The sequence below is a fragment of the Mauremys mutica genome, chromosome 7, assembly GCF_020497125.1.
Source record: "Mauremys mutica isolate MM-2020 ecotype Southern chromosome 7, ASM2049712v1, whole genome shotgun sequence".
NCBI lineage: Eukaryota > Metazoa > Chordata > Testudines > Geoemydidae > Mauremys > Mauremys mutica.
Genome location: NC_059078.1, coordinates 88,782,082 through 88,804,833, shown reverse-complemented (window position 1 = coordinate 88,804,833; position 22,752 = coordinate 88,782,082). Strand labels below are relative to the sequence as shown.

Below are 22,752 nucleotides of genomic sequence, written 5' to 3'. Positions count from 1 at the left end.
GGCTCCCTCCCGTCCCCGGGCCCTGCCGGCCTGGGCTCGCACCCAAGGCTGGCTTTAGGCCTATTCCACCAATTCCCCGGAATCGGGCCCTGCGCCTAAGAGGGCCCCGCGCCCAGTGAGAATCCCTTTCCTTGCTAGAGGCGCCTTTTTAATTTTTACTCACCTGGCGGCGCTCCAGGTCTTCGGCAGCACTTCAGTGGTGGGTCCTTCGCTCGCTCCGGGTCTTCGACGTCACTATGGCGGCGGGTCCTTCAGTGCCGCTGAAGACCTGGAGCGAGTGAAGGACCCGCTGCGGAAGCGCCGCCGAAGACTCGGAGCACCTCCCGGTGAGTACACGCCTCACGTGTTTTTTTACATGTGTGGGGTTTTTTGTTGTTGTTTGTTTTTTAGTCATCCCTGCTGGGGCCCCGTCAAAACTGTTCGAATTGGGCCCCGCACTTCCTAAAGCTGGCCCTGTCGCACCGCCCGCAGACAGGCACTGCCGGGGCGGAGAGGAGAGCCCAGCTCGCCCTGGGCAATGTCCGAGCCTCTGCGCTGGGTTGCCCAGGCTCCTCCTCAGCGCACAGCCCCCCCGACACCCATAGAGCCCTCGCCCCTTCCCCAGCCGCCCTCCCCCAACCCTTGCACCTACCCGCTGCGTCCTGCCTTGGGGCGCCCTGCAAGTTTCTTCTGTTAGTTAAGGGGACCCCTGGCTACCGTTGTGGTGTCCAAAACGGAAGAGTCTGACCAGACTGGGCCTGATTCTCCACTGCCTAGCACCTGTGCTCATCCTCAGCCACCACTGTGCAAGTGGGGCCACAAGGCTACCAAATGAGAGTAGCAGCATTTTCCACAGGGTGATCTTTTTGCACCGCTGTACATGGCTAGGCAGAGTGCACGGCAGTAGAGCATCAGACTCAGTATTGGCATATGTACAGACTCCAGTGATGCTGCTAGGCCTACTGTGTCCCTTTGGTTATGCCCATGCCACCAAAGCATGGCATTGCACATGGATGTTCATCATGGATTAATTGTGACACTATACAAATGTCTCAGCCATTCTCTCACAAAAGCTGCAACACAGATGCAATCCTAGCGTCTCAGCTGTACAACCTGCTCATAATTATTCCATACTATTGGATTTACCACATGAACATACATGTGCAATGCCATACTTCAGTCACATGGACATAGCCAGAAAGAACATGGCAGGCTGACCAGCCTCACCAGGTTCTATAAATTCCCTTCTGCATAAAACAATGCGTTTTGCTGCTGTGGCATCTGGGTTGTCTTGCATAAGTTAAATAAATAGGGTTGAAGTAAATCAATAGGAGACCTCCCAGGAAAACTCATGTGCAGCAGGAAGTATTAGCAGTTTATTAGGTGGTGGTGTCTCCTAGAGTCAGTACTGAAGCAGTGCCCTGCATGATATCAGAGGGCAGTGTGCTGTTGGAGCTTGCGTATTTTGGATCAGATCTAAAACTCAAGTCATGCAATCTTCTGTGTTGTTTTTGCAAGAGATGATGTGCTAACTGATGGGCAAGTTAAGTTTTAATTTGGGCAGTCACATTCTGCCTACCTGCTATTCCCTCTGGAGTTTCAATCAGAAAAGCTCACATCCCTTCCTAAAAGTGTTGTTTTGTACAGCATTGCTCAGAGAGGTGGCTTCATTTTAGCCTTGGCAGAGGGATCCCTGTATACAATGCTTTGGAATCTTTTAGGATGAAAGACGTCATGTACATGTAAGAATTACATATACTTTTAGTTATAGATAAATATGGGGTGGGAGGGGAAATGCCATTCAAGAAATACATCTTGGAGTTTCACCTTTTCTGATGGATTTCTCTGGGCTTATGCTATGAAGTCCATAATTTTCCTGCTAGCAGGCAGCAACTAAGAGAAATTAGAGGCCAGATCACCACGCACTCCCATGAAGAAACCTACAGGAAGGGGCCAGGAAAACTCTGAAGGAATTTTCTGTTATGAAGCAACCTCTCAAGAGGGAGCGGTTTGGGCAGTTGTGGAGTGGGCAGAGGATGGTGCCTCCTAACACCATGAATCCTAAGGTTCCATAGGGAAATGGAAAGATTCCCCGCTCCCCCTGCCCCATGCCCAATCCAGAGAGAGAAGAGACAGCTGTGTGTGTGCATACTGTACCCGGACTCCTTCCACCAGCAGCATAACTCCTTTAGCAACCATTCTGCTATTGATGGGGTACTCCTTGGTCCCCAACCTTTTTGTGGCCAGTAGCGCATTCATGTTTTCAGAAGTGTGTGGCGGGTTCCAACAATTTTTCAAGGCTTATTTTGTATTTGTACATTAATATGAAAAACATCATATTTAATATTCTTCCCACTCTGGGTTGAAATACGGTAATACGTACGTTGTCTCTTATTTGAACCACTCATTTTGGAGAAAAATGTTTTAAAAAATAATAAATTTCAAAGCACAAGAAAACAGCAGTATCAGTGCAGGAAGAATACTCACATACAGGGCTGGCTCCAGGCACCAGTGGAGCAAGCAGGTGCCTGTGTCAGCACATGCTACTGGGCAGCATTCGGTCCATTCTGCAGAGGCGGAGCATTGTTTTTTGTTGTTGTTTTTTTGGCGGCAGTTCTGGGCAGTGCAGGGAGAAGCCTGAGAGAAGCTGTGCAGCCTGCAACCCCGGAGTATTCTGTCCCCAGCAGACGAGGAGCCCTGGCATCTCTCCCCTGCTGGGCACTAGGCGGGCCCCGCGCCTGCTGGGGACAGAGAGCACCGGCGCCCGCAGCCCTGGAGTTCTCTGTCCCCGGCAGGCGCGGGGCTGGAAAAAGCCGCAGCCCCGCGCCTGCTGGGGACAGAGAGCACCGGCGCCCGCAGCCCTGGAGTTCTCTGTCCCTGGCAACCGCAGAGCCGTGGCTGCTTTCCCCTGCTGAGCACTAGGTGGGCGCACATAAATGCCCCAGCGAGCACCATGGCGCCCGCGGGCACCGTATTGGGGACCACCCAGTACTCCCACTGCAGCATAGCAGCAGCTTCTGAGGAAACACAGAGTAAATGCTGCTATAAGCAATTTTCTTTTTAGTAATGATTCTCTCTTTACTCCATGAGAGCATTAATTGTTTTCCTCACACACTCTGGTTATTAAGCTATTATTTCAATATTTGGGTGTTTCTGTTGCACTTGCTATTAATGTATATACTCCTCTCTGCTGTACAATACTTAAATGTCAGTAAAATAAATGATGATGTAAAGTACATAGTCAATAGCATGCTTTAGAAAGGAACAGCTGCTTACAGATTTTGGTCCCAGTCTCCAGGCAGCTCTAGACAGGTGGACCCTTGCACTAGTGACTTAATTTAAGACTCTGCATGGAGGCAGAGATCCATTTGAATGGATCTTTTGCACTCCTGAGGCCTCTAACATTGTATGAGGGAAAAGATATTAAAGGCATATAGCAGAAATGAATATGTAGAAAATCAAGGCTCACTATTCATATTTTGTCATTTGCCTTTGCAATAAGAAAACTAAACAGAACAAGCCTGTTTCCTTAATACAAACTCACACTTTGGATAGTGCAGAATGGAAGAATATTGCAATATTTTCAAAATCTGTGAAAGATCTCTCAGGCAGAGTACATATGGAGAACAAAAAAGTACTGGTATTCATTAAAATTAAACTCTGTGTATATCTAAGAAAGGACAAAATAATAATCTTCTTCTTCCATAAGGAATTTCACTGACTACATTCCTAGATATGTTTAATATCAATGAACAGTATGAAAATATGTAGAGAAATAGCTGATAAATCTATAGATTTGGCTCCAGGGGTTTCATTTTAGAGTTTTTTGTTCCCTGACACACAGTCCTTCATAGATAGGGCCCCTTGTTTTCAGTTTTAATTTTATTTAATTTTCCTGGGAATTTATTGGTGTTTATTACTACAACAACAAAAGCAGGTGAAAATAGGTGGAAAAAAATAGTTTATCGGGGTTTGTTTTGGTGCATGGAAGGATGGGGGGAAAAGTCAGTAGATTAATACTTTGATGAATGGAATTCAATGCGGTTTGCTGTGAAACTAAAATAGAAATCAAAACAGAGTGCTACCTCTGAGTTTAAGAAAACAATATAGCTCTAATCCCCAAATAAAATTTTTCATTTGAATAAACAGTTTACTGTTGTAGATTTAAAACTATTAGCCTTTAAATATTTACATTTAATAATTGGGCCACACCATTTGCAGTGCATACACTAAATTTAATCATTTTCTCCTGTTTTTTTAATCATTCAAATACTTTATTGTGTTCTGAAATGTATTCTGATACTGATTTTAATTTTCCTCCCATTTTAGTGTGTCAGATCTTCAAACCATTACCTGCTAACAGCTTGAAATGTGTACTTAGTGTCTAAGATCTATCCCTATCAGTGCAGGACTGTTAGCATACCTTCAGTACTTTGTGCAGTACAGTGTTAAGGGCCTCAAGTGATGAGACTTTCTGCCATTTCTTTTTGGGGGACTATTCCACCATCTTATTCATATTGCAGTTAAGAACTTGATCCTAAATTGATCTTTGCTTATTGTCACCCCATTCCTCCTTGTTGTTTACAGCTCTCAGATGTACATAATAGCTTTCCCCCCAAGGAAGGCAAAACCACAGAGAATGCAGTTCACAAGATATGTGCCAAACATAGAGCCACTTTGCCTTTATCTCATCCCTGCACCTTTGCTTGATTACATGTAGATTGTAAACTCTTTTGAGAAGAGGGGTGTTTTCTTTATATATGTCTGTAAAGCAGCAAGCACACCTTTGGAATTACAGATGTAAATAATAAGTATAATCAAATAATAGCACTTTTCAAAAGTAAACTATATGCCAGATTCTTGCTTGGCCCTTCCATGAGTGCACAATGGAGGCTGGGAGATTGGGGGGGGGGGGGGGGAGAGTAGGAGCAGCTTTCCTCTCTGACAGGCTTCTGTAAGGACCAGGCAGAATTGTGTTATCTGCACTCAGGAGAAGTCAAGGGCTGTCCTCTTTTCCTTCTCCACCGGCACAGTGGCCCAAAGGAGGGGTGGGGGAGCAATAGATATGATTCCAAAGGACACCAGGGAAATTCATTCATATTCTGTGACCTTTATTTAACTTCACGGGACACTTTCAGGCTAAACACCCTATATTAGAAAAACAAATCTTCAACAGTTATTACTCACACCTAACCTAAAGGTGGTTTAGACTCCCTAAACCAAAATAAACTTAACAATTGTTCACTGCTTAATTGCTTTTGCACTTGTCTCATCTTAGACGACACAAACGGGATGCTGTGCACTTTCTGATTCCCAAACAGCACCCAGCGGGACCACATTTGAGTGGAAAATATTGCAGGGGATTGTTTGTCGGAATAATAAAAATATCATCACTAATAAAATAAATGATTATCAGGGAGAATACTAAACGGAATCATGCCATCACACATGGAAACGTTTCCGTAGATAAGAACTTTGTGGTGCTTTTTGGTGGTGGTGTTTCTCTTTCTTTAAAAAAAACTTTAATGTTGTGTCAGATAGAAGCGGATCGGGTCGGTTCACTTATTTCCGCCGTAAGGAAGGAAAGAAGGGTGTGTGTGTAAAGGTGGGTGTAGAAGGAGGGGGTGGGCAGCGCTCTCCGCCCGGGTGCTGGAGCACAGCTGTTGCAGCTGTGGCTGGGAGACGGCGCATGCTCAGGAGGCGGCTGGCGCCGGGGGTTGTCTCCCTGCGGTGTGGCACCCGCCTTGCAGAGCTCGGTTCCCCTCGGAAGGCAGGCGGCGGGGTCCCTCCGAGGCGGTGAGAGCACCGCCGGGCGCCCGGCTCCCGGCACGCTGGGAAGAGGCCAGGAAGAAAGTTGATGAGTCGGAGACAAAGGCTGCTGCAGCGTGCCCGGCTGGTGCGCTCTGCCCCCGACCCGGTGAGTGCGGGGGATGCTGCCGCCCCGGTGAGTACCCCACGCGTCTCCGGGAAGCCCCTTCCTGCTGCCGCTTCTCAGCGCACCGAGGGCCGGAGGGGAGCCGCAGCTGCCCTGGGTTAGATGCACAAGCTTCCTAGAGCCCCGGAGAGGAGCGTGGTTGCTCTAGGTGCTGCACCGGGGCCAGTGCCTTGTTCTTCCCTGGCTCTGCGGCCGCTTGGGGGTTTCTCTCGCCGCCCCTGGGAGGAGGCAGGGCTGAGCAGCGTGGGGTATTTGCGGGTGGCTGGGTGGGCAGGGGGAGCTCTCGTAGGCAGCACATTCCACGCTGCAAACTTTCCTCCAGCAAAAACCCAGGTTTGAGGAAGGTTCCTGTGTGTGTGCTCCTCCTATCGGGCAGTCTCTGGTATGCTCTCTTCCCCCTCCTGCAACACCACATCCCTCTGGTCAGACAGTGTGTTGATTGTCCTCTTTCTTGCCCCCTCAAAACGGTAACTCGATAGGGCCCTAACTGGGTGATCATCTTCTTCCCCAAATTATGTAAGTGTCAGTCTTGCTCCTTTCACATGTAATATCCCTTTCACTAAATATATTAGGAAAAATATTCCAAGCCTCTCTTGGGAATGGCTGATAAAATCAAACCGCCCAGACCTACTTTGAAACTTTTGCAGCAGAGGGAAATGAATCTGATTAGTGGGGTTGGCATTTGTGTTGTATTTGGAGATACAAGCAGGGGCACAACATTTTGCATTTAAGATCCTTTCTGAAAGAGTTACCTCTACACCAGTCCCCAATGTGTATTCTTCCTCCCCATCACTCTACTGGACCAGAAGGGTAGTTCAATTTTTGTGCCCCTTCAGTTGTTGGCCACTCAGTTATCAATGCCATCATGGACGTCAGTGATATGTGGCAGAGTGTTTATGACAGGGGTGGGCAAACTACGGCCTACAGGTTGGATCCTGCCTGCGAGCCATTTTAAGCCAGCTCATAAGCTCCCGCTGGGAAGCAGGGGCTGAAGCTTGCCCTGTTCTGGCGCTCCAGCCAGTGCGCTGGGTCGGGGGCTGCACCACATGGCTTGGCTGGGGCGCTGGGTTGGGGGCTGCACCATGTGGCTCCTGGAAGCTGCGGCATGGCCTTGCTCCAGCTCCTACATGCTGTAATGGGAGCTGCAGGGGTGATGCCTGCGGATGGGACAGTGTGCAGAGCTGCCTGGCCGTGCCTCCGCATAAGAGATGGAGTAGGGACATGACACTGCTTCCGGGAGCTGCTTGAGGTAAGCGCCGCTCGGAGCCTGCACCCCTGAGCCTCTCCCCACGCCCCAACCCTCTGCCCCACCCCTGATTCCCCTCCCGCTCTCCAAACCCCTTGATCTCAGCCCGGAACACCCTCCTGCACCCCAAACCTCTCATCTCCAGCCCCACCCCAGAGCCCACACCCCCAACCAGAGTTCTCACTCCCTCCTGCACCCCAACCCCAATTTTGTGAGCATTCATGGCCCGCCATACAATTTCTATTCCCAGATGTGGCCCTCAGGCCAAAAAGTATGCCCACCCCTGGTTTATGATGTGCACTATTGTCCACTAGGAACTGGACCAATACCAGGTTTTTAAGGTGCTCTTACTGTTCCTGCTGGTCACTGGCCCACACTTAAGTGGCATATACAGTAGGCAACTAGCTGGATATGGTCAGTAACTAAGGGCACCCAGAAACTTCTGACAGTGCATGAGGTTTCATCTTATTCTTGGTTCAAGCAGGATGTACAGTAACCATATTTCACTCTGAGGAGGGAGCAGGATCAGACAGTCTCATCCCTGCAAATAAAACTGGCACAGCCTCTTGTCATCTTGATACTACTACAACTTCCTCCTCTTTGGACTCCCAAGTCACTCCCTTCACACACACACATTCAGCTGCTAAGATTTTCTTCCTTGTCCATTACTCTGACCACTTCTCTTTTCTTTGAATTCCTCTGTTGGCATCCCATTTTCCACTGTTGCATTAAAGCATTGTGTCCTCAATCTATAAACCCCTTTAGTCTCTTAGGGCTAGATCCACAGATATATTGCGCTCTTACACACGGATTTCAATGGAAGTTATCTCTCCTACTTTCTCCAGTAGAAGCACTTGTGCCACCATCCAGAAAGGCAGAGCACCAGACTTAATCTTTGATTCTGTATTCTGCATGTGTTTAAACAGAGTTGTATTTAGTGGTTAACATTATACATAATCCTTACACAGTTTTAAAACAAACCCTAAAATCTGATTATATTGATTTAAGAGGACACAGTCTAAAAAATTGCTCATTTTGTTAATGATGTTCCCCTCCATCCTGAACACATTTCCACTGGTGTACTTATTGAATTATTGTACAATACATTTTCTGAGGAGAAATACCTATGTAAATATCTGAAGTGTGCTTTATGGGGGATGGCCTTACTTTAACTTTCCAACAGGGGTCACTACAGGGCAAACAACATTCATAGAGGTTATAGTGTAAAAACAGCTATCGCAGGCAAAGGCCTGAATAGAATATTTTTAAACAAGATTGCAAGTTAAAGCATTATGTTTTAAATTTATGAACTACAAGTTTTAAGTGGTGTAACAAAAAAGTTTAGAGAAACACTGTCGAGTGTATTCTATAATTTGTAACTGAACCAAGTCTGGAAGTATCACGCACTGTGCTTCAATAACAACTTCAATATTATTAATGCAGTGGTTGTTTTCTGAGTTGTTTTGAGGTTGAGGAATCTCTGTCGTTGGAGGTTTTTAAGAACAGGTTAGATAAACATCTGTCAGAAATCATAATTATTACTTAGTCCTGTCTTGAGTGCAGGGGACTAGACTAGATGACCTATTGAGGTCCCTTCCAGTCGTACACTTGTATGATTCGATGATATCCTTAGGAATGCTAGGTGGCATAGTAGTGTAGCCTTGTGGTGGCCCTCAGGCTCAGTCCTTAGAGGATTTAAATTTGGAATCTGAGAGTCCATGCACAGATGGATGTAATCTTTATCTGACCCCTAGTGGACACTTGTGCACATTGCAGAACCATCACACCCTTTGTCATGACTATTAATCTATTTAGGGGTGTCGAAGAAAACTCAGTTCTCGGCCTCCACAGGGGAAAGCCAAATCTGAAATGGCAGCAGGAGGCGGCTTTGCAGGTCAAGACTGATGTATGTTAGCAGAACTGTGTGAGTTCCTTGGAGAGGAAAGGCAATGGTCCTACTGATAAGAATTGAGGTGCCCTGGAAGTGCTCCCTGAGTGTGTGGAAACTGTCTTGATGTCTACACTAGCCCTGACTCTAGCCAATGCTTATTGGCCTCTTACTTTATATAGTAGTACAGGTCTGTCTCATCTTACACGGGGGTTCCATTCCACGGTTTACACAGTTTTTGCTTTACGCGCTTAATCAAAATTACATTGAATTGAATGGCGGGCAGAATCGCCCGCACTACAGAAACAATATTTAAATTATTGTTCTCTCTTTTTTTGTTTTGTTTTGTTTTTGCCAACCGCATAAAGCTGAAATTGCGCATGTTAAATGCGCGTAAGATGCGACAGACCCGTAAACTCAACAATCTCTCTAAGATGAACTGAGAGCAGTCAGTCAAGCTGTTCTTGCCTCACAGCTGCCTATGACTTCCTTGTAATCCACAATCTGGAAGCCTTAGATTTCTCTGTAGAGATAGTGCTGTGCCTGGGCTGGTTTCATTATACATTTTGGCTAATAGAATTGATGGGATCAGCTGCCATAATTTCATATGGAGATACATGTCCCTCATGCAGTGGGCTAAATAGAGAATGGCAACTTCAGCCTTGAACATCTTGCTTCTCTCCTTTTCCTAAAAGAAATTCCCTCCATGAATAAGCAAAGCCCCAATTACAAAACCAACTTTACTGCTCCTGATGGAAAAAAATCAATGTTCACAACACAGCAGGAGTCAAATGAATTTACATCAGCCATCTGAATCTGGAACTGCTCGTTGTTATTGAACAGTGAATATTTTGGAAAGTTCCTGAATGAATGTGATGCAATTACACATTCTTCTTGCGGTGAAAATGACAGCTTTATGCTAAGACTACAGTACCATTTATGTCAGCAAAATTTATGTTGCTCATGGGTGTGAATATTCCACTGCTCTGAGTGACGTAAATTATGCCAGCATAAGTGCTAGTTTGCACAGCGCTCTGTCGACATGAGAGCTTCTCCTGTTGGCATAGAGCATCTTCACCACACGTGCTGTACAGCTGATACAGCTGTGCCACTGCAGCACTCTAAGTGTAGACATGCCCTGTGTCAAATGATGAATAGCAGTTTAAGGAAACAGGTGCATGTTCTGAGCAGGAGAAACCTTTTGGAATGAGACCAAATGTATTATTTTGAAAGAGACAGTCCTTTTAATTCTTGATAGAGCCCCGACGACCCTGCTTACACTGCACCCTTGAGTTTTCATATTGCATCCCCTGTCACTCTGGTGTAGACTCCTTGTGGAATGTATTAATTCAGTTGGTCAAACAGACAGAGGAATCGTTGACTGGCTCCCTCAGCCGCTAGAAGCTTGAAATGTTGTTAGTTCCAGTTAGGGTGACCAGATGTCCCAATTTTATAGGGACAGTCCTGATTTTTGGGTCTTTTTCTTAATAGGCTCCTATTACCCCCCCACCCTATCCTGATTTTTCACATTTGCTGTCTGGTCACACTAGTTCCAGTTCCTGCTGGCCTTGGGAGTGGAAGATTGGGAATTGAACCCAAATCGGCTGCATGGCCATGCAGTGCACTGGGGTTGTCTACAGGTAACTTAGGCCTTGTCTACAGTACAAGACTATTTCGAATCTACTTAAGTCGAATTTGTGGATTCGACCTTATGAAGTCGAATTTGTGTATCCACAGTAAATACACTAATTCGAATTTCTGAGTCCACAGTAACGGGGCTGGCGTCGACTTTGGAAGCGGTGCACTGTGGGAAGCTATCCCACAGTTCCCGCAGTTCCCGCTGCCCATTGGAATGCTGGGTAGAGCTCCCAATGCCTCCTGGGGGAAAAATGTGTCGAGGGTGCTTTTGGGTAACTGTTGTCATTGAATCGTCAATCACGCCCTCCCTCCCTGAAAGCTCCGGCGGGAAATCTGTTCGCGCCCTTCTCTGGTTGGTTACAGCGCGGACGCCACAGCACTGCGAGCATAGAGCCCGCTGCGATCATCGCTGCACTTATGGCCGTTGTCAACTCCTCGCACCTTATCGTCCACCTCTTCCGCAGTCAGCTGCTGAGAAATCGGGCGAGGAGGCTCCGGCAGCGCGGTGAGGACAGGAATTCACAGAGTGGCACAGACCTCTCACAAAGCAGGGTACGCCGCGCCGTGGAGATCATGGTGGCAATGGGTCAAGTTCATGGTGTGGAACGGCGATTCTGGGCCCAGGAAACAAGCACGGACTGGTGGGACCGCATAGTGCTGCAGGTCTGGGATGAATCACAGTGGCTGCAAAACTTCAGGATGCGTAAGGGCACTTTCCTTGAACTCTGTGACTTGCTGTCCCCTGCCCTGAAGCGCCAGGACACCCGGATGCGAGCAGCCCTGAGTGTGCAGAAGCGAGTGGCCATAGCCCTCTGGAAACTTGCAACGCCAGACAGCTACTGGTCAGTAGCGAACCACTTTGGCGTGGGCAAATCTACCGTGGGGGTTGCTGTGATTCAAGTAGCCCACGCAATCGTTGAGCAACTTCTCTCAAAGGTAGTGACTCTCGGAAACGTCCAGGACATCATAGATGGCTTCGCCGCGATGGGATTCCCAAACTGCAGTGGGGCTATAGATGGGACTCACATCCCTATCCTGGCACCAGCCCACCAGGCCAGCGAGTACATTAACCGAAAGGGCTACTTTTCAATGGTGCTGCAAGCACTGGTAGACCATAGGGGACGTTTTACCAACATCTTCGTTGGATGGGCGGGCAAGGTTCATGACGCGCGTGTGTTCAGGAACTCTGGTCTGTTTAGACGCCTCCAGGCAGGTACTTTCTTCCCAGACCACAAAGTAACGGTTGGGGATGTGCAGATGCCTACAGTGATCCTCGGGACCCAGCCTACCCGCTAATGCCCTGGCTCATGAAGCCCTATACAGGCGCCTTGGACAGAGAGAAGGAACTCTTCAACTACCGGCTGAGCAAGTGCAGAATGGTGGTGGAGTGTGCTTTCGGACGTCTCAAGGGGAGATGGCGGAGCTTACTGACTCGCTCGGACATCAGCGAAAAGAATATCCCCGTAGTTATTGCTGCTTGCTGTGTGCTCCACAATCTCTGTGAGAGCAAGGGCGAGACCTTTTTGTCCGGATGGGAGGTTGAGGCAAATCGCCTGGCTGCAGTTTACGCTGAGCCAGACACCCATGCCGAGAGAATATCCCAGCGGGAAGCGCTGTGTATCCGGGAGGCTTTGAAAGCAAGTTTCCTCGGAGAGCAGGGTAACCTATGACTCTCCACTTGCTTTCAAGAGAAACTGACCCTGGGCCTGTGTCTGTATGTGTCGATTTCGATCTGCGGTTACATACCCCGTTCTCCAAGTTTCCCCCACTTCCAAAGCACGTTTTAAAGCAAATTAATTGTTACACTCATTATTAATAAATCTTTGTTTTACTTTGCATTTCTGTTCAGGTGTTGAAACATGGATGCATACTGTGCTGGGCACGGTGTGCACTGATGTACAGACCGCTTGTTCCATAGAGGAATGACATCCTCCTGCTCCTACATAGGTCTCTGGGGTGGGGGACGGTTGCAAGTGGTTGTGCATCAAGGGGAGGGATTGCAGGAAGGGGTGGGTTTGCAGGAAGGGGCGAGTGGTGCCTTCTTTGGATAGGGGTTTGGATGACGGCAGTGGGCTGCGGGTTTGGGCGTAGGAAGGGGTGAGGGGTGTGGGGGAAGGGTGAGTATCTGTCCATGGATGAGGGCTCTTGCTGGGGCTCAGGGCAGCGGAGAGGCTCGTTGCTACGGTGGAAGTGCATGGTAAGGCCAGCGTGCCTTAACATTAAGGGGGTGGCAGGCGCTAGGACCCTGGACAAGCATACACATCACAGAATGACCCGGGGCAGCATACACCACACAGAGTGACCCTGGTGCCTACTGACTGCAGTGTGTGTGTGCCCTGCAGTTGATCATGCCCCCAAGTCTGTACCCTGGTAATGTAGGCTATATCGTGCAATTATAAATCCCCTCCCCCCCCATACACAAAAAAATCCTCTGACACGAAAGACGTGACCGAAACAGTGAATAACAGCAAACAGCTTTTAATAATCTAATACACAATGGGGGGATGAAACTTGGATTTGGGACTGGGTGAGCCTGTAAGGGAAGCACTTCTACAAATGTATAGCGTGAGAGGTGTGTGGTACATTAGCGCTATGCAGTGGTGCAGTGACAGTTCTCACGGCCCCTACCGCCCCTCCGTCTTGTACTTTTGAGTGAGGGGGGGGCAGGACTTCTTGGCAGGGGAGGGCGGTTGCAGATACACTGCAGGGGGGCTCTGTCCTCCTGCCTGCGGTCCTGCAGAACATCAACAAGGCGCCGGAGCGTGTCCGTTTGCTCCCTCATTAGCCCAAGCAGCGTTTGAGTCGCCTGCTGGTCTTCCTGCCGCCACCTGTCTTCCCCTTCGCTGTGTGAGCGCTGCTGTTGACATAGGGTCTCCCTCCACTGTCTCTGCTCTGCCGCCTCGGCTCTGGAGCAGGCCATCATTTCCGCGAACATCTCGTCCCTAGTCTTTTTCTTTCGCCGCCTAATCTGCGCCAGCCTCTGCGAGGGGGATGCCGGGGCAGTCCGGGAAAGAGCCGAAGCTGTGTGATGGGAAAAGTAACTGATTTCCTTGAACAGATACATGTTTGCGAACAGTGAACGCAGTCTAGTCAGTTTCTCTGAACAAGACCATACAGGGCAACAAGTCTCACGAGATCTCAGGACAAGTTCGAGATTTCGGAATACGCTCTCATTGGCTGCGGCATTGCACAGGAGAGCGGACAAGTGGGGAGAGACAGCTGAATCCGTCTAGCAGACAGTCCTGGTAAGCCTTACAGTACATTCTGCTTATCAGTTAATGGATAGCTGTGCCCTCCCGCTAAAGGCAATCTGGAAATCATATACTCTGACCCTTTTCCAGCCACTCCCGCCAGTGCACGGGAAAGATCAATGTATGCTTTTCCTATGTGGCCTACAACACGTGGCTGTTAAGCGAGGGTCATTGTTATGCAAAGTAAAAGTCAACCATTCACAACAGTAACAATACACTAATTGCCCTAATTAGATGCAGCATTTCATGAACGAGATCACCCTGATGCGGGTCCCTCGGAGTCACAAAGAGCGGATGCTAAGGGAAGCCCTGCAGAGACCAGGACCATATGCGGCCATGCTTGTGGAGGCGATGATTCCCATCTACATAAGGATGTCCTGGCGCGGAAGAGTGTTCTTCCACGGAGCACCCAACAAGGCACCTCTCCCCAGGAACCTCCTGCGGAGGCTTTTCGAGGACCTAAATGAGACCTTTCTTGAATTGTCCCTGGAGGATTATTGTTCAATCCCTATATGTGTGGACCTACTTTTCATATAGTTTTTCATTGAAAATTTTATATATAGTATTTCTATTTTTTTATTCCTGTTTTATAAAAAATAAATGTTTACATGTTTATAGCACTTACTGCCTGATCCTTCCCCTGATTCAGAGTCCGGGTTAACGGCCGGGGAGGGTTGGTAGGGGATCTCTGTGAGGGTGATGAAGAGATCCTGGCTGTCAGGGAAAGCGGTTTTGTGTTCGCTGTCGCCTGCGCCGTCCTCCACAGACCCTTCCTCATCTTCCCAATCGGCGAACATCGAGGAGGAACTGTCCACTTTCACTATGCCATCCACTGAGTCCACGGTCACTGGTGGGGCAGTGGTGGCAGACCCACCTAGAATGGCATGCAGTGCCTCGTAGAAGCGGCATGTCTGGGGCCGGGCTCCGGAGCGTCCGTTTGCCGCTCTGACTTTTTGGTAGCCATGTCTCAGGTCCTTGATTTTCACGCGGCACTGCATCGCATCCCGGCTGTATCCTTTCTCTATCATTGCTTTGGAGACCTTCTCGAAGGTCTTTGCATTCCGCTTGCTGGAGCGCAGCTCCGACAGCACAGACTCCTCGCCCCACACACCGATCAGATCCAGGACTTCCCGGTCTGTCCATGCTGGGGACCTCTTTCTATTCTTGGATTGGCCGGACTCCTCTGCTGGAGAGCTCTGCATCGTTGCAGGTGCTGCGGAGCTCGCCCCGATGTCCAGCCAGGACGTCAGATTCAAAGTGCCCAGACAGGAAAATGAATTCAAATTTTCCCGGGTCATTTCCTGTGTGGCTGGTCAGAGAATCCAAGCTCGGACTGCTGTCCAGAGCGTCAACAGAGTGGTGCACTGTGGGATAGCTCCCGGAGCTACTAAGTTCGATTTGCATCCACACCTAGCTTAATTCGAGCTAGCCATGTCGAATTTAGCGTTACTCCACCTGTCGGGGTGGAGTACCAAATTCGAACTAAAGAGCCCTCTAGTTCGAATTAAATGGCTTCCTGGTGTGGACGGTTGAGCGGTTAGTTCGAATTAACGCTGCTAAATTCGAATTAAAGTCCTAGTGTAGACCAGGCCTTACAGTCAGTGATGCCTCTGAAATACTCAAATCCACACACTTGTAGCATCGTAGAGCTACTCATTGTGCATCTCATGCTGGCTGCAGGGAATTATGATCCTTGATTTATTGACTACTGCTCAGTTTTCTTGGAGTTGCTTGCTACTGCATGAGTCTGCTAAAAAGATGTACAAAATCCAGGACAAGCTGATCTTGTGGTCTTCAGCAATAAGCTATGTTGTCTGCATTCTATTCTTTTAAATTTGGTCTCCTTGTTCACTTTCTCCTCTCTTGTTGAGGGCTGGTATTGAGGATAAAGAGTTTCTGGGGCTACTACAGTATTCATAATAAACCATGGAAATAACATGGATGGGTGATGGCCAGTCATTATATAGCTGCCTCAGATAACATTATACACATGGATGGATTTCACTTCTGAAGTTTGTTGTTTTGGCAATGCCCTTGGCAGAATTCTATGCATTATCTATGTTATCTTGTATAGCATTCAAGACCCTTAAAGGAACATTATCAATATGAAAATCATATTTCCATCTGAAAATATTGTTCCTACTAGTTCTTGTTGTGGGTAGCCCCATAGATAATGAGGACAGAGCAGGACTGGAGAAAAAGTGTACATTTCTCTTTTCTGTGCATTTGGTGGCACACTGTTCCGTTGAGGACCATGCAGTGCTCTGTGCACCGGCGTAGCGCTAATGTGCATGCTCCACTACTCTGCAATTAGGTTTTCAGCAGTAAGAGCATCAGCAAAGCTGGCCTTTCGGTGCAACTGTTATTCAAATAATAATAATAAAAAAAGTAGTAACACGCATTCCAGTAAAAAAAAAAAAGACTAAGTTATATTATGTAGAAAATAGTGTGGTGTGCACATCAGCATGATCAAATGGGTTGAGTCCAGGCATGTTTAATATTTAAGGCTCCCCATTCTTAATAGTTTTGGATTCAATTGCACCCTTTATAATTTGCAGCTGCTTTTGTTATAGATAGGGCTCCCTGCCCAGTCCTTGTCAATAATGGATTTTTATGGATTGGTTTTAAAATCATTGCCTAGAGGATTGAATAATAATAACAAAACCTCTGGCGTTCAGAGGATGGGGGAAATATCAAATTCAAAATAGATGTTGCTAAATAGCAGATAAAACACACATTTGGTTTGCTGACAAAACCTTTTTATAGAACTTTAACTTCACATATCCCCTCTCTTCCACTTTAAAGTATTTGAATATGAAGATTTCTTTTCATATATAAAGTTTATGCTCAGCTCTTCTCTTTTCTCAGCACTTGAGCTTCATAAATAGTATCATGGCACAAAATCTATGAGAGGAAAGCTCTGTTGCTTAGAAACAGTCTGGCAACAGACCCAATTTAAAAAAAAAACAGAGAGAAAAAAGGGAAAACACAAACACTCTCCCTCCTTCACTAAAAGGAGCTGGTTGAAAAAATTCTGAAATGTTAGCAAAAATTTTGGGAAAGAACAAACAGGAAAAATGTTGGTGACATTCTTGCAAATTCCCTTCTTTCTCTACTCCCTGCCCATTTTTTAGCCAGCTATCAAATTTGTCATTTTTTTTCTAAATTTGAAGGAAAAAGGGAAATATTGCAATTTCCCCCATTTTTTTCTCAACCATTTCTACTGCTAAAGTTTCTCCAGGGATTGACGTTTTCTATAGTGTAATAAACCAATGATCTATTTTGGTTAGCTCAGACAATTGCAAACTGGGTGTAAATTGGAGGGAGGGGAGCCAGTGACAACTCAACACTTTCTCGTGATTCTTAAAAAAGAAATGATGAAAAATGATTTTGAAGCTGAAAGGCTAAAATGTCCAGTGTTTCTTCTTGGATTGTAAACTCTTGCGGGTGGGGGGGAGACTTCTTGTTCTCTTTATACAGCATCTAGCACAATAGGGTCCTTGATCTATGACAGGGGCATCTAGATGCTACCACAACATAAGTAACAAATGAGAGAGGGGCACATTAGGTTTATTTTGGTTTTACTCATTTTTTTTACATTTATATTTTTTATGTTATCATTAACGTTATGTGATCCTTGATAAGACAATAGAAATATAAATACAGGTGGGTGTGAGAGAGACATAATCACAAAGAGCTTTACAAATTGTAGAAATTTCCTTCCCCTTCTCCCCAAAAAGCAGTTAGATCTGGGATACAATGCAGCAGCTATTTAATGTGTATATTATTTATATACTATGTCTTTCTTCCTTTGAAACGTCTTCAAAAATTCTGTTGCATTCCTAACATTCTGCTCTTGTTGTTATGCTGCTGTAGTTCCCACCAGCAGATTAAAATGTGATATTTTTTCCCACCTCTGTTACATTCTTACACCTTCCTATTGGCAGTTTTCCCTGTTGCGCTTACACGTAATGTACACCATTGTTTACATCACCATTGAATTTGTCCCATATGTCTAATTCTTGTCCATCACTTACTTTTCAAAGGAGGATTGTAAATGTTTTGGCTTATCAGTGAGTGTGTATTCCCTGTGGAGAACTTAATGAAAGCTCAAATTTTTTTTCCTCTTTCCTATTTTTTCTTGTTGTTTATTTCCCCATGGAAGCTCAGTTAGAAGCAGCACCTGGTTTTGCAGAGGAGGGTCTTGCTTTCTAGTCCATTCTCTAACTGGGGCACTATAGATCTGTGGTGTTCAATTTTTTTTTCTGAGGACCCAGTTGAAGAAAATTGTTGATGCCCATGACCCAACAGAGCTGGGGATGAGGGGTTTGGGGTGTGGAAGGGGCTCAGGGCTGGGGCAGAGGGTTGGGGTGCGGGGTGGGGCCAGGAATGAGGGGTTCGGGGTGTGGTAGTAGGCTCTGGGCTGGGGCAGGGGGTGGGGTGCAGGAGGGACTCAGGGCTCTGGGCTGGGGGTGCAGGCTCTGGGCTGGGGCCAGGGATGAAGGGTTTGGGGTGCAGGAGGGGCTCCGGGTTTGGAGGGGGGCTCAGGGCTGGGGCAGGTGGTTGTGAAGCGAGAGGGGGTCAGGGCTCTGGGCTGGGGGTGCAGGCTCTGGGCTGGGGCCAGGGATGAGAGGTTTGGGGTGCAGGAAGGGGTTCTGGGTTTGTTGGGGGCTCAGCTGAGGCAGGGGATTGGGGTGTGGGGTTGGGGTGTGGACTTATCTCCGGCGGTTCCCAGTCAGTGGCACAGCCAGGGTGCAGAGGCAGGCTTCCCACCTGTTCTGGCACTGCGGAGCAGCAGCGGGTCCGGCTGCTAGGCAGAGGCATGCAAGCGGTTCTGTGCGGCTCTCACCTGAAGGCACCCCCCGCCCCCAGCTCCCATTGGCTGGGAACTGGCCAATGGGAGTGTGGAGTGGGTGCTTGGGGCAGGGGCAGCGTGCGGAGGCCCGTGGCCTCGCCTGCCTAGAAGCTGGACATACCGCTGGCTGCTTCTGGGGCGCAGCACAGTGTCGGAACAGGTAGGCACTAGGCTGCCTTAGCTGGGCATCACTGCCAACGGGACTTTTAATGTACTAGGGTCCCTGGGTGCTGAGCAAGACAACCTAGTGCCTGACATGCCAACCCGAACTTTGAAAAACACTGCTATAGATGATTTGCCTCCAGTCATCCAGAGGGCCAGAGGCCTGGCAGAGAATCCAGATTTGAACCCTGAGTCCTGTTAGCTTCCATCCCTTTGCTTCTAAACAAGGCCACATGGTCTAATTGGCTTGACTGGAGTTGTTGTTGTTGGCTTTGCTATGACAATGAAACTGTTGCTGTGGTCAATGTGCTCTTATGGCCCAGCAAGGAGTTTTCATCCCTGCTTAAAGTAAACCAATTCCTAGAGCAGCCGGCAAGGTAGGGAGTCTGGTTATTATCTAGTAGCCTTGGCACATGCATCATATTAACAAACTTTTAAGCCCTGTCTTCCAGCCTTACCATTTTCGGATTGCATCTGGGCTCCATTTACATTCCTTTCCCTCACTCCCACTGACATCTAATGTGTTAATACTATTTTTCTTTTCCGTTAGCCTGTGGTAGTCTATAAATATTTATTTGGCTTCTGCTGGGCAGCTGTAGTGTGAACTGACAGTGTCTTCAAAGGAGGCATAATATCCACAGAGGATATTCAGTATATTCTTAATTTGGAGGCTCTGAAATTACCCATCAAATTTCCTAAAATTAAAAATCTCTGACATGGTTGGGGCAGGGAAGGGAGAGAGAGAGAGAGAACTTTAAATTAGCACCATATGCTGATAGAATGGACCTCAGCATTTAACCATGTCTAGATCAACCTAGAAGATCTTGGGACTGGTTTTAGCTCTCTGACACCCAGGTTAAGAATGCTGCCCAAGAAATGTCAGTGGGCAGCAGCCACTCTGGATGATTTAGGAGCAGCAGTGATTGGCTTCAGAGGGAGCTGTGTCTTGTTCTTGTCTTTGTGACTGAGGATTTAAATCTGTGTGGTCAAGTAGAACTAAGCAGGATAATAGATGGGAGTCCTTGTGTGTCTGATATAGGATGACCAGACAGCAAGTGTGAAAAATTGGGACAGGGTGGGGGGGTAATAGGCACCTATATAAGACAAAGTCCCCCAAAATTGGGACTGTTATAAAATCGGGACATCTGGTCACCCTAATGTGATATGAGCTGAAATGACCCTCTCCTGCCCCTTCACTTCTGGTTGAATTTTCTCTTTTCATCAATCTGTACTCAGGCAAAAATTGGCTGCCTCACTTGAGGTTTCTGATGAGGGACTGAGATGGAAACAGGTTTCAGAGTGGTAGCCGTGTTAGTCTGTATCAGCAAAAGGATTGAGGAGTATTTGTGGCATCTTAGAGCCTAACAAATTTATTTGGGCATAAGCTTTCGTGGGCTAAAACCCACTTCATCGGATGCATGCGGTGGAGAATACAGTAGGAAGATATATATATATACACAGAGAACATGGAAAAATGGATGTTGCCATACCAGCTCTAACGAGACTAATCAATTAAGGTGGGCTATTATCAGCAGGAGAAAAAAGACTTTTGTAGTAATAATCAGGATGGCCCATCCTGGATGCAAAGGCATTGTCTCCTCCGGCAGCTCTGATCTTACTTGAATTGTTTCCAAAGCTTTAAGAATGGTCATAGTACTTTCCATTTCCAGTAGTGCCTCTTCTCTGGAGAACTCAAAGTGCTCTACAACAGCCTCACAACAGGCCAGGGTGGATTGATTTAAATCAAAATGATGTAAATCACTAATTTTAATTAGAATTTAAATTAGCTAGCAGGAAACCTTGATTTAAATTATTGACTTGAGTTGTGCTTGTACTTTTTAGTTATGAACCTAAAAGAGAGCTTAATTCTCATTAGTTGGTAACAGTTAAAACATGTTGATTTGCAACCAAAAAAGCCTTCACACTAAATTTGGTGCTTCCTTACGCTAACCAAAAAGGTAAGTTATTTATACATATTTATTTAAGCAATTAAAAATTAAAAAATAACCAATTTAAATACAAAACTAATTTTGATGTAAAAAAACCCAGTTTTTAGCCATTCGTCACCAGTCGCATGAAGTGGATAAATAGCAGTATATCTATCTAACGGGGTTAAGTGACTTGTTCAAACTGATACTGTCTGTAAATGTCAGAGTCAGGAACAAAATGCAGAAGGTCCCAAGTCTTTTGATCTAATTATGAGATCATATTGTCTTTCGTAGGTCAGGATCATAAGAATAGACGGAGATGTGGAGTGTGTTGAATACTTCACTTGCTGTTGTTCATTAGAAGAAACTCTGCCTGGCCATGCTGAGGTTCTTGTTGGTTAGTGCTCATTCCTATTTGCCGTCTCTTGCATCACTGACCCTTCCTGCCTGTGGCTCACCAGTGTTTGCCATCACTGAAATAATATTTTTCCATTTAAGTGATGATGGTTATTATTTATATAACACCAGTGCTAGACACTTTACAGATAAGAAGACTAGATCATCTTTTCCACAAAGAACTTGCAGTCAAAATAAAATGTTGGACAAGGAATGTAAATCAGGGTGTGAGGTACGGCCAGCAAGGATTAAACACCGTGCAAAATACATGACTCAAATTCAAAGCTTAAAGACATGTGGGGAGATAACTTTTATGTTTTTACATATGTATGGGTAGTGGTCAACAATGTAATCAACAGTCACTGTCTGTTCTGTGTTCTGATCATTCAAAGATCAAAAGAACATCCTAGCATTTAAATGAAGTATAACCACGGGATATCTCTGTATTCATCTCTTTGAAATGTATAGCAAATCATCGGTGAATGGTGAAGGAATAGGTGATTATCTTATGTTAATTCGTATAGCTAAGTACCGGTGATAGACTGCCTGATGGATAAATTGCCTTAATTAATCTGTGTGAATAATTATAATGATGGATGCTTAGGAAATAAGGGCCTATTGTTCCGCGAGGGACTCTAACTTGTCAAAGAAGACCTGAAATTGTATAAAAGATCCTTGGGTTCTGATCTTTTAAATCTCAGATCTGCTTAAGCTTCATCAGGGGAAGTTTGAGTCGCAGGATGAGATCCCAGTTAAGCTGGTATACCCTAGATATAATATTGGACATGGACTTTAACCTATGAACTACATTCTAAAAGAAATCTTTGCAACTACAAAGCTCACCATCTCTGCTATGAATCTGAACCTCAAGAATTGAACTCATATCTGTATGTATATTGATCTTTTAACCATACTCTTCTTTTGTTTTTTAATAAATTTTAGTTTAGTTAAGAATTGGCTGCATGCGTGTATTTGAGTAAGATCTGGAATATCCATTAACCTGGGAGGTAATGTGGCTGATCCTTTGGGATTGGTAGAACCTTTTCCTTTATATGATAAAATCAGATTTTCAGAAACCCAAGTCAAATATAATGAAGATATCTGGATGGAGGCCTGAGGCTGGGTTACTTCAAGGGAACTGTGTTGTTGACTTCTGGACAACCAGTGAGGTAATAAAGAAGCTGTTTTATGCTGTCTTGGTAAATCTAAGTATTGAAAATATCCACCAGCTTTGGGGATTATCTGCCCCATTCTTTGCAGTTCATCCTAATTGAGTGACCTCAGCTGGCCCCCACTGGGACCCTGATCACACAGGGCCAGGAGTAAAAGCAAGAAGAAAACCCTAAATGAGAACAAACAAAACTTAAAGATTTTGTTTCTTTTGTGTGAATCAGCTATAATGGGTGATAGTAAGCTGCAGCAAGATACAAGTGGCATGGTGCTAGGACTTTGTAGGGTATAGGGGAAAAACCGG

The 22,752-nt window shown here is 46.3% G+C and overlaps 1 protein-coding gene across 2 annotated transcripts in view; it reads left to right on the top strand.

The window, feature by feature from the left end:
* The first annotated feature begins 5,694 nt into the window (after positions 1–5,694).
* PALD1 (phosphatase domain containing paladin 1) overlaps positions 5,695–22,752 on the top strand; it is a 193,957-nt gene continuing 176,899 nt past the window's right edge. Inside the window, exon 1 of one of the 2 annotated variants that reach the window (XM_045022700.1) lies at positions 5,695–5,896. Coding sequence is in view for 1 of the 2 variants with exons in the window: in XM_045022698.1 (XP_044878633.1) it covers positions 5,910–5,923 (14 nt within the window). In the remaining variant the exon portion in view is untranslated. Of the gene's footprint in view, positions 5,924–22,752 lie in introns of both variants that reach the window. The other variant, XM_045022698.1, reaches the window with a different exon arrangement.